Genomic DNA, 12579 nt, shown 5'->3' with positions numbered 1-12579 from the left:
CTAATGTATTTGACTTTGACATCCCTGTGTTAAACTTAACAGCACACCGAAGCCTAATGCAATGATCTTTAATGTTTGCAATGTTAAATGTATTTTGTATATTGAGGCTGACCTTTGTAAGCATGATAGTAAATGAGTTAACACTAAATAAATGGCACATGACATTTTATAGCAGCCTACTGGAAATTGTGCAGAAAAGTATCTTGATATTTCTTAATTTTCTACGTCTACTGTATACTCATCAGGTAATATTACTAGATACACTAGGTGCAGAAGGTGTTTTTTTCCATGTGATTTCCACCTTCAGTCTTGATCTTTCAAATAATACCTTGTATAAGCCGTACCATGTTAAACAGTTATAGGCTTAGCCAGATAGCTCATGTGGCTCTATAGGGGGGTACTTTAAATGGGTAATCTTAAAAACAAACTGTTTTGAATTTAGTGCAACTGTTTTTTTCGCTGCATGTTTTAGTAAACTTCATCTTACAGACCACGGCCCCAGATTGTTTCCGTCACGTGTACATTCATTTACAGCAAAGGTAGGCCCTCATACATTGCTTCCTGACTGCCAATGCTGTTTAGTGTCAGTTTGTAAAGTTTAGGCGAAGTAGGAAGTAACTATGAATCCCTGAATAATGCGATTGGTTAGGCTAGACCAAAGATTTCAAAGTGTTGGAAAGGTATCACAATCGTCAGTGATCAAACTAGTTTTGTTTACCAGTCTAAGGTGTTACCCTCCATACACATCATAATGTTTAATCACAGGTGATTGTCACTAGTAGTTATGGAGCCTCCTCCCTTCTAAATATGTGAAATATGATGGAGGCTTCATTAAGAGTTTCTTTGCATAGCTCTGTGTAAATACTTTTCTATGAATGTCATATTTTATATGAAAATTAAACTAACCTGAAAAGAAATCACACAAATGTGGCAGTCACATGGCAAAGAAAAGTTGGTTACTTGGAACAAGATGCACTCTTGATCACACTGGTAAAATTGAAGAAGTAAACGGCAGAAGTCCAAACTCTAAAAGCCTTTAATACTTAACAGTAGCAGATCCTGAGTAGATCTATTCTTGTACACAACTGAGCCAGATTGAACATATCGTAGTGCAATACTATAAAGAAAACTACACACAGTACATTTGAACTGACTTGCGTGAGTTAAAATATATCACAAAGTTACTACGCTTGCTTGCTATTTGCACGTCGTAAATTAAGAAAAGAAATACAACAAATCCTCCTGTTCTTTTGTTGCCATCAAATGATTTTGATCATTTTTCTTGATCGCAGGGGGCTCAGATCGTCCCATCAGTTTTCTACCAGCCTAAAGAGATCACAAGAGAATACAGATAACTCATCTGCACAGTCATTTGAATTCATTAAGTGCAAAAGGATCTGGTGTACTGATACTTTGAAGCACTTCTGTTCAATCTGCTGATAGCACGGAGTACTGGTGCATTTTGAAGTGGAAAACAGACCCATTTTTTGGCAGCACGTGTGGCTCTCTCCAGGGCTACTCTGATCCTCTCCTCCTGATGCTGTTGCTTTAAGCGGGCCTTCTCCTCCCTCAGTCTTGGTTAGTAGTGGGGGAAACAACGATAGAGAAATAGACATAATAGTTATCATTTATTGTCACCTTGAAATATGTGTTCACAATTCATAAGCTAAAATTCAAGGTAAAAAAACAGCACTGCTTCAATGTGTTACCTCATTCTGGTTTCCTTCTCTCTAGCAGCCTTCAGCATTTTCAACTTGTCTTGTGGCTGGAGCTCGAGGCATTCCAGCATCTCGAGCATTTTGTGCTCTATTCTGGCAAGCATTTGTACTGTGCTGATCTTACAGTCCACGTTCCCAACACAGCTTATGTAGACCTCCCTCACTTTTTTATGAAGCTGATCAAGCATAGAATCCTGTGAGGGGGTATAAAACAAATAGGTCAGATTTTTACACCATGACATCTTTGTATGGTCCATTTGTAATGGCTGTTAAATCTATATATTTGGTTCTTTTTTTTTCTGGCCAGAAGACCTGTTTATCAGCTCTGAACTCCCCAAAAGAGAAGATTTTTGACTTCAGTTGTAACTCTTGGGTCTTCTCCTTTTCTCTCTCAATGGCAGCCTGAATAATTTCAATTTGTTTCTCAAGTATTTCCGTCTGACTTTTCCTTGGTGATGAAAGATGCAGTTAAAGTGAGGAGAATAGTCCATTACAAAATGAAATTGCTCTTATAATAATTTGTCAACTCAGAACACTCACATTTTCTTCTGTGTCATTAGAACTTGACAGCGGAACTCTTCCGTTGCCTCCTCTGTCTCCTGAAAATTCTGGATGTAGGAGAGATTTTGTTCCTCCAAGTCAGCCAAGATATTCAGCATCTCTTGCGGGTCTGTGAAGTAGATCTCAGGCTCCTTGAAATAGTAATCAAGAGTTTCTTCGTTATGAAATAGTAATCAAGACAGGAATGGCTTCATTATGGGGCCTTCCTCACATTACTCATGACAGCTGAAACTGTATTATACTGAAACAAAAAGAAGGACTGTGTCTACAGGACTTCTTTACAATAGTACGTAGATATTAAAACAGTGCTGTAATCTGTACATCACATCACATCACATCTCCACACCTCCGGTCATGTACTCTACAGTCTTTGCTCTGAAGCTTGTCTATTAAAAATATACCTCATCGCTCTCAAAAACATCAGATTCATATTTTGGTTCCTCAGCTATTTCAGGAAGTGAGTTTTTCTTCCCTTGAAGACCAGACGGTCTTCTTCTGCAGTCAGACAAAAAATATTCTCACATATATGTAGAAATTACTCAAAAATATACCATTTATATTCACCAGTCATACACTAAAATAACAAATGTTCACGTATTCATGGAAGGTCTAGTCGGCATTGTCTTCAACATCTTTGAATTTTGTCTTGTAAGGGCCATGCTTGGTTGCTTATCCCCTGTATAAACAAATGGCACCGCTGGTCAACCATGTATTTACGTCCAACTCATAGGTGATTATTAAGGTTGCTAGGACCACCTTTGGCAGATTGCAGATGTTGGTGAACGGCCTTATCTCTCAGCCCAGATAACTTCACCCGTCTCCTTTCCTCTCTTTTGCGCTTCTGCTCGTCTCTAAACTCGGGCGGCGCCAAAGCTGTGAGGAACTTCCTGTATATTCCGTACTCATTTAGCACCTCCTGGTGCCTCGAAATGTCACTGACAGATAAACATGACAACAGTTCTTAGACAAGGTCATTCAACCTTTTAAATAAGACTTTGTTTAAAATGTGAGATATCTACACCCTTGGATTTGTAATTAAAATGAATATATGTTAACAAACCATATCAAACAGATTGGTGTAAAGCTACAGTGCGGGCAGGGATTTAATCTGAGTGAAGAAACTTATTTAAGGAAAAGTCTGTTCTCTTCACATTACACTAAATTACAGAACATAATGCCTGGCCTTTAAAAACAGCAAGACATGAATCCTACTTAAAAAGCCACAAACACTCAACCACTTCAATTACAATCGCAATAGACCCAGGAATCAATTCAGCAGCCAACATGTTAAATCAATTACATATGTTAATATTATTCTATATAGCTGTTTATTTTGATGGTGTAAACCTATATAGTTAGGGAAAGTTAGGCATTTTTTTTGCCAATCTACAAAAAAATGTCTTACCAATAGCTTTTTTTAGTATGTGTTCCTGTAGGGGTCTAGTAACATCTCCCAATTTATCCACGGCCAAATCTTCGGGGAAACGCCTGGAGAGCCAATCAAGTTTGGGGTGCCCAGAGGGACTGGGCGAAAATAATGAAAAACATTTTTCTTGACCAATATTAGCTTTTGAGATGTCTAACTAGGGGTTTTTTAGGGTGCTGAATCTATTCCAGCCATTAGTGACTCCAAAAAAATGACTCCAAGTCCATAAAAAAATCCATAAAAAGTGGATTTATTGAACAATTACAAAACAAAACTTCTTTAATCAGTTTAAAATTGAACAAACCTCATCCAACTCCCCTGCATCTCCCTCACTGTAACCTCCCTGTTATCATCTGGCTGGTTGATGTCACCATGACGGTTCCCACCACACTACACATGACTCCTTTTTACAGCACCTCCTGAGTGGCACAGTCCCCTGCACAGTTGCAGCTGACAAACTCCAGAAGGTAGTATGGGATCTGTTGTAGGGACTGGTGCATAACCTTGTTCTTCTTGTTTCTATCTGTTGTAGGGACTGGTGCATAACCTTGTTCTTCTTGTTTCTATCTATGGATACAAGACAACAAGGTTATGCACCAGTCCCTACAACAAATCCCATTGCACAGGACTACCTTCTGAAGTTTGTCAGCTGCAGGTTTGCAAGGGACTGTGACACTCTCAGGTGCTGCTGTAAAAAGCCAGGAGTCAAGTGTAGTGTGCTGGGAACTGTCATGGTAACTCCAGAACATCCACCAGCCACATGAGAACAGGAGTGAGGGAGAACAGGGGAGTTGGATGAGGTTTGTTAGCACCCCTAAAAACACCTAGTTAGACATCTCAAAAGCAACAATTGGTAAAAAAAAATGTTTTTCATTATTTTCACCCAGTTCTAGTCTGACCAGCCAGACCCACATCAAGATGTAGGGTCTGGGAACTCACCATTCGCAGTGCTCAATCCAAAGGCCAGGATAAGCGGTTGTCTTTCAAATTCCCTCTGCACGCAATAGAATAGCGCTACAACTCCTGAGTCCCATGCGTTTTTCCACCAGCGGAGCTAGTTGATTTAACTTAAAAAAAAGCTTAACTCGTGTCACATTCTTCACCAGCAGCAGCATCCATCTTCTTTGTTTTCAAGTAGCAGGGAATTCACACGGAACCGTCGCAAACTCTGCCATCATTATGTTAAGCCTGCCCACAGACTCTATACACGATGTGATTGGCCTGATCAAAGTTTAATTTTTCCAGCTCGCAAGCCAACGGAGAGTTGCTAGACTAGACTGGCTGCAAATCACATTTGCTACTGCTAGGGTGCGTCTAGATTTCTAGGCTAGCCCAGAGGGACCCCAAACTTGATTGGCTCTCCCGGCGTTTCCCCGCGGATTCGGCCGTGGATAAATTGAGAGGTGCTGCTACACACTACAGGAACACATAGTAAAAAAGCTATTGGTAAGAATCTTTTTTGCAGATTGGCAAAAAAAAAAAAGCCTAATTTTCCCTAACTAATAGCTGTTTCTTGAAGAAAGTCTTTGTCACAAGTTGGATCTACTAGTATTTGAACTGCTACAACACAGGCATTCTAGTCATAAAGTCTTGCAAAATGTACAATGTGTGCAAACATACCTTTTGACAGTCATCATTTCTGACGTCACTTTTTTAATCTCTGCGGTTTTCTCCAATTTAGCCATAGTTTCCTTCTCTGCCCTAAGGAGCACAAATGATCATTTTGAAAAAGAAAAAAAAAAAACAGAGAAAAGGACAGGATCTCAAATGGTGGAATAGCAACTGGAATACTGACAGTTTTACAGCCTCCACAGAACTTTGATCGTTTAGTTTGAGGAATTCCTCAAAGGCCACTGCATCCTCCTCAAGATCCAGTTCTGCCTGTTTCATTTTGCGCATTGCATGCTCTGAGTCTCTCTTCATCTTTCGAATGGTTTCTTTTTTAACTGCCAATGCATACTGTGAGGGAAATACCGTTCAGGGGGTGTTCACAGATTTGTCCAAAGAGAAAGTATGATACTTATTCTCCTCAGTCTTACCTGCGCTTGATGGTGTTTTAAGCCCGTCGACTTCAAGGCACCTAACCCTAACCTTAAAGCGTAACTTTCGCCAAAATGCATCTTAGGGTGTTTTTGTGAATGTACCCGAGTCCAACTTTTGTTTAAAAGCATAATTACATCCGAAGCGCCACTTTTAAGCTCGTCCTGTTGTCCGCTTTGTCGTTTTTCGGGTCAAATGGCCTTTTGAATGGGAATCATAGGGGCACTACTATTTTGATACATGATCTCGTCAAAATCACTATTTTTAAAACACTAAGAAGGCTCGACACAACATGAAACTTTGATCAAAGTATCATCAGTGTCTCTACACATGAACTCCAGCATTGAGAACATTGTTCGTATCCACAGTTTACTAAAAAGAAAGGTTTTGGACGCCCCTACGATTCCCATTCAAAAGGCCATTTGACCCGAAAACGACAACACGGACAAGTTTAAAAGTGGAGCTTCGGATGTTAAACAAAAGTTTGACTCTAGTCAGGACCAGATTTCAGGATTCTGTAACCCTGTAGGCATTTTTGAGGAAAAGTTGTTATACAGCATTTTTAGATAGTTCAAATTGTCCTTAATACAAATCCACAATATAACATTTTTTTTAGGTCCCCAGTTTCTCGGAATTTTCATTCAAAAATACAGTAGATGCCTTGCACTCAGGCAAGAAAAATACTGGTAGATAGGGTCAAATTTTAAACTTTTATTTATCACCACAAAACTTTCCCAGTTTGTCACTTACATTAAGACAAGTATTTTTTGTATTACAAGTTTTCTGAAATGTAATGTTTAAATATGCAAATGAGGCTTAATCTACTGAAATATGCGCTAATATGCATACATTTCCAAATTTGACACGTACACATTGGATGAAGCCATTTGAGGGTAAAAGTTGTTATACATGATATTTTGAAGGTTCAATGTCTCCTGAATATAAATCCACTATATAACATATTCATTAGGGTACCAGTTCTTAATATTTTGTACTGAAACAATATGCGTCTCAGACACTTTCAAAACACCACTGTATGAATGAGGCAAAAAAAAACAAAAAAACATAGATATCACCGTAAAACTCAGTTTTTGAAATGTTATTTTAACTTATTATTGATTCATACAAGTATCACATGACATTCTGCATTTGCAAGCAGCAGTTCATGGGTTAGGCTTACAACTGCAGCTGTCTTGCATCCTTTGGTGCAACCACAGGAGATAAACTCCTCACAAGCATCCGGAACCGGAGGTAGTGACATGAGTTGAGGAACAAGTGAACTTTCCTCCATTTTCCATCCCATGGTCTCAGGGGGTGGCAGAATTGGCTGCTGCATGTTGGCCTGCCGCCAGACCAAAGCCTGGAAGTGAGAACGCTGAATGTGGAAGTAGAGAGAATCTCTGGTTGGTGGCAGTCTTTCTATTGTCATGCCCTTCACAAACATGCCTACTTGAACGTCGTTGATGTTGTCAACATTCATTGCTCCATACAGTTTGCAGAAAAAATGTTCTACATTCTGAATGGTGAGTTCACTAAAATCAGGACCTTCACCAAGCCCCTTTAACAGATGATGATGCTGTACAAATACATCCCAACATGTTTTTTTTTGTGCGTCCAGCAATGTACGAAGTCACTTCCAGTCAAGCGCATGAAAACCTGGAAGCAGATCAAGGACCTGTGGTTCCATCTGCAAATGTTCCACTATGGCATGAACTGGAATGTACTTTCTGTCATTTGCTGTACCTGCCTTCATCCAGATCATGTGGAAATGGGCAATCAGCAGTACCAAGATGTCGGTGTCTCTTGCTGAGACAACAATATTTGATGCGTTGCTTCTAATGCAGTGAAGAACAATTCTTGTGTCTGCTTCTTCATGCTTGGCTTCCAAGCAGTCAGTGTTAAAGGTTGAATTAGAGGCTTCAACTCTCTCTTCATCACTGAAGCCACCTGCAGCAACTATGATCTTATTTGCTGGAGCTCCAACAATCAGCTGTTGGGATAAAAAGTGTGCAAGATCAGCCTTGTTGTCTGCATGAGCAATAAAGTTCTCCCACTTTGCAGGAAGAGGCAAATCTCTGCTCTCCAAGTCTCTTCCACGGTGCTTTCGTGTTCCACTTTTGATAGAATGTGTGTGGTAGCGATCAAACAAAACATCAATTCGCTGGAATTGTGCTCCACTTCTGAGAACAGGTCTCCAAAACTCTTTCTGCTTGTGGCTTTCCAATGGCAATGACCAGAGCTTGACCATCAATGATGAGCATTGGTTCATCCCAAAGGTCTCTGTTATCAAGGTGGTTGGGACATGGAATGCCAGCAGCTAGAATCTTAGTAAACACTGCCTTTGAACCTGAACGAAGCTGTCCATTTACATCTGCCAGAGACAAGAGCACAACAAATAGTTCATGCATCATAATGCTGTCAAGATTGACTGGGCGCCCTGCATCATATGCATCAATGTTTCAGTCTGCCTTGACAGTTTTCACCTTTCCAGTTTTTAGATCTGACTTCTTAACTTCAAACAAGGACGCAAACGTTAAATACTTGTTCTTTTTAACTTTGTCCCTGAACGAGACTCCCCCCCCTCCCCCAGATGGCAACAGCCTCTCAACAACAAATGTATCTAATTGACTTTGACCTTTCTGTGGTGCTGTCAACAGCTCACTTTCAATATCCTGCGTGGCCAAGTCTTTGTTTGCAATGTGTTGCAGGGTCTGGGACAGGTTGGCAAAGAAAAGGCCAAACCTCTGCAAGACTGCAAGCAAAGCATCTTCATCTGCATTGTCCCGTTTCATTCGAACTTTTGTCGTTTCACTATGGATGTAGTTATCCTCTGGTCCCTGGCCAAAAGCAACTTCAGTGTCATGGGCAAGACTGGATTGGAGGTTGAAAGACAGAGCCCACCTACTTAGTGCTGAGGATGTCTTTGTGTTTCCAACAATGCCTCCACCTTTCTTTCCAATACACCATAGCCACTCCTGACTATGATCAGGGTCCACTTGGTTGAAGCGGTGACTACAAAGTTTCCGGGATCAAACTCCGTTTTTACTGGTTTAGGAAGTTGGTGCATTTCATTCAGGTAGATAGTGCCCCACCGTGCATAATTGATGTGGTTATACCGCATGAAAAAGGGCAACATTTTCTGGAATGCACAAAGGTGCAGATCCCAGATTCCATCCCTCTGTGCAAGAATGAATAATGCTCGAGTTATGTAGGAAGCCTGATAATAGTACAAGCAAAGTGTCCAGTTGTGTCAAGCCGCCTTAGTATTTTAAAACTAGCCATTTTGATGCGATCATAGTAGTACCCCTAGCCTAAGTTTGGAAATGTGTGCATTAGCGCATATTTCAGTAGATTAAGCCTAATTTGCATAATTAAACATTACATTACATTTCAAAAAACTTGTAATACAAAAAATACTTGTCTTAATGTAAGACACCAACTGGGAAAGTTTTGTGGTGATACATAGAAGTTAAAAATTTTTCCTATCTACCAGTATTTTCTCACCTAAGAGCAAGGCATCCATTTTTAAATGATAATTCCGAGAAACTGGGGACCTAAAAAAAATGTTATACGGTGGATTTGTATTTAGGACCCTTTGAACTGTCTAAAAATGCTGTATAACAATTTGCAAAATGCAATTGATGCTTCATCCAATGTGTACGTGTCAAGTTTGGAAATGTGTGCATATTAGCGCATATTTCAGTAGATTAAGCCTCATTTGCATATTTAAACATTACATTTCAGAAAACTTGTAATACAAAAAATACTTGTCTTAATGTAAGTGACAAACTGGGAAAGTTTTGTGGTGATCCATAAAGGTTTACATTTTTACCCTATCTACCAGTATTTTCTCGCCTGAGAGCAAGGCATCCTAGCCTGGCGAGCCAGACCCACATTAAAATGTAGGGTCTGGACACTCACGCTTCTCGTTCGCAGTGCTCAGTCCGAGAGGCGGGATAATCAGTTGTCTTTCAAATTCCCTCTGCACGCAATAGGACGCAATAGGATATTTGTTTTCAAGTAGCAGGGAATTCAAGCCAAACCGCTGCAACTCTGCCATCAATCATTATGTTAAGCCCACCAAACGACTCTATACACAATTTCAATGTCCTGATTAAGTTTCGATTTCTGGAGCTCACAAGCCAACGGAGAGTTGCTAGACTAGCCCCCGCTAGGGGCGCGTCTAGATTTCTAGGCTAAAGGCATCCATTTTTGAAGGAAAAGTCTGAGAAACTTGTGACCTAAAAAAAATGTTATATGGTGGATTTGTATTTAGGACCCTTTGAACTATCTAAAAATGCTATATAACAACTTTTCCTCAAAAATGCCTACTGCCTTTTTTCTGAGGCCTTTTTTCAATGTTTGGTCCAGACTACTCGGGTACATTCACAAAAACACCCTAGGATGCATTTTGGCGAAAGTTACGCTTTAACCCTAACCCTTGCCTAACCCTAGTGCCTGGAAGACGACGTTGGCGGCTTAAAACACCAAGAGACCTTACCTGCGCCATGAACATTTCTTTTTGTTCATCTTTATAATCCTGTATGCTCTCCTTTTCTTTACAGCGGCCTATTAGAATGGGAATGAACACACAGAAGGGTAAGGGGTAATATTTCAGGACGTGATCTATAGTTTTTCGAAAGTCAAATATCAGACATTCTTGCCATTTGAAATAACTGTTGTCCATTTGGCTTTATCTCTTTTGGATTGGTTTGTTTCATATTCTGGCTCCTCTCTGAGCTCCCGTAATGGGGCAGAGTGGCATCTGCGGCGGTAAAGCAGGGTGGTCTTCTCATGAACAGGCAGTTTGCTCTGAAATACTTTCTCCTAAAAGACATCAGATGTAGTGTTATTGCTTCACTCAAACTACAAACAAATTAGGGACCATAAATGCATCATTTCTTGTCAAATCAGAAAAGGTTCTTGCTGCACCATCTCTAATTTTGATCAACCCTTGTCTACATCATAAATGGGTATCAAAACAAAGGCCTGTAAAGTATTTTTGTTCATATCCTATGTCTTCGGGGGGCACTGAGGCACAACTGGCTACAAGACAAGACATTACTGAGAGTGTAATAACTAAAAGTGTATAACTAAGGGTGAAAAAAATGAAATCCATTGGATTTACAAAACACATTAAGCAGACAAACTCTGAGCAAAATTTGAGACTGACTCTTTCTGGATTCAGTCTGATCTGACACAGAATGACCCAAATGCTTTGATCTGGGTGCTGCAGGGCAAGAGGCTGCAGCGTTTGTACCACATGGACCACATCCTACCCCAGCTCTCTCTGCCACTCATGTCCTGTCACTCTTCACTGTCCTATCTGAGGCCAAAACTATGTTCAAAATAAATAAATAAATGTATCTTAGATGTCCAGCGTAAGATGTTCTAATTTGAACTCTGCAAATAGAAGTAAATGCTTTATCTTATTTTTTGAGCTTCTGAAGCTAATGTGATGTCAAAACAATACTGATGTTAAGAAAACTGTGCAGTGTCCTGCCTTGGCTGAATAGACTATCTATAGCCTTAGCCCAGGAGATTAAAAATAAAGAAAATTAATTGAAGAGGAAAAAATTCAGTAGGCCTACTTGCTGTTTCTCATGGCTTTCTTCTACTCTTCTTTTGAAAATGTCAATATCCGTGGGAACAACAAATGGGTTTTGAGACTCTGTCTTCTTATCTGCATGGTGTACAATATCAACAAGAAATGCAAGGAAGTACTTGATCTTTCACTGACAAAAAGGAAGAATGTATTAAGCTTACTCCTATTCGTGTATTACTCCTGTTCATCTATGCATTTCTGGCCAAACATTGTCAAGTGAAAATATCATGTAGATGTTTAGCCTACCTGAAGCAAGGCCGAACCTTCTTAAGAGATAATTATAGTCATTTGATGTTGCTACAGTCTTCCCCGTTCCTGATGACAATGGCAAATAAACCAAATCAATGGTAAGATCGCTTGCCAAGCATGAGAAGGCGCACAATGTGTGACTTTTAGTGAAAATGACAGTAGCCTAACTTATGACATTTTACTTTGGCTCATGTTACCTTTTTTCATCACAGGCACAACCAGTGAGACATTAAAATGTTTCTTCATAGTGTTTTGACGTTACCGTTTAGCTTCCTGGAAAAGAAAAGTAAACATTAGGACAACAACATTAGCATAATCATACAGAAAATTGAGCTAACATTAGTGATTTTAGAGTTTGCCAGATAGGTGAATTTGACGTTCATGAGCACAATTCAAGCTAAGCACAATTAACGTTAACGCTAGCTGTCAACTAGCATAACTTTCTTACATAAATATTTCTCCTCAGTAATAAAGGCAAACTACAAAAGCATTCTAACACAGATTGCAATATCAAGGTCGCCTTTTGTATAACCGTCACTGACATGTGCATATAAATATTTATTATTGACAACTTTCCCGAACTTTAACCTTTCCCATGAATCGCTATGGCAACGTAGAATAAGGTCGAGGCCTAATCGAAACCAAAGATTCTAGAGCGCCACGCGCAAGATAATGATTCATCTTAGTTAACTATAGAATCTTTGAGTACGTTCTATGACTCTATGGGCGCCATTTTAATAAGCTCAGGTGTCGTCACAGACGCTGGCTACCGTGGGAATCCCATGGCGCTGATCCTAAAATGTTATCAATATTTGTTCTTTAAAGCTGTATGTTGAAATTACGAGAAACCCAATAGACCACACCATGTCTAGACCAGTTAAATATATTGTATTTAAGACAATGTCGAATTATTTCCGAGGGTAAATTAGGCTAGGGCACTGACATATGTCCATCATCCACCAAAACTAAGTTCAATAGGC

General features: G+C 39.8%; 1 protein-coding gene across 3 annotated transcripts; it reads right to left on the bottom strand.

Annotated features, from left to right (window-relative positions):
• Positions 1-1018: 1018 nt before the first annotated feature.
• LOC125302882 (cilia- and flagella-associated protein 100-like) lies at positions 1019-12211 on the bottom strand. Of its 3 annotated transcripts, none has more exons than XM_048256211.1 (16): positions 12188-12211; positions 11797-11872; positions 11597-11665; positions 11337-11428; positions 10410-10572; positions 10247-10314; positions 5501-5664; positions 5326-5406; positions 3036-3214; positions 2874-2955; positions 2681-2774; positions 2259-2410; positions 2031-2166; positions 1710-1912; positions 1481-1574; positions 1019-1326 (listed from the first exon to the last, which is right to left on the bottom strand). In XM_048256211.1, the coding sequence occupies exons 2-16, from the start codon at positions 11843-11845 to the stop codon at positions 1216-1218; spliced, it is 1737 nt and encodes a 578-aa protein (XP_048112168.1). In that variant the 5' UTR covers positions 11846-11872; positions 12188-12211; the 3' UTR covers positions 1019-1215. The 3 variants fall into 3 exon arrangements, with proteins under 3 accessions (XP_048112168.1, XP_048112166.1, XP_048112167.1); XM_048256209.1 differs by lacking the exon at positions 12188-12211 and adding an exon at positions 12048-12181; XM_048256210.1 differs by lacking the exon at positions 12188-12211 and adding an exon at positions 12142-12165.
• Positions 12212-12579: the final 368 nt, after the last annotated feature.

Source organism: Alosa alosa, chromosome 11 (genome assembly GCF_017589495.1).
Source record: "Alosa alosa isolate M-15738 ecotype Scorff River chromosome 11, AALO_Geno_1.1, whole genome shotgun sequence".
Taxonomy (NCBI): domain Eukaryota; kingdom Metazoa; phylum Chordata; class Actinopteri; order Clupeiformes; family Clupeidae; genus Alosa; species Alosa alosa.
Note: the sequence above shows the minus strand (reverse complement) of the source record. Positions and strands in the feature narration are given on the sequence as shown.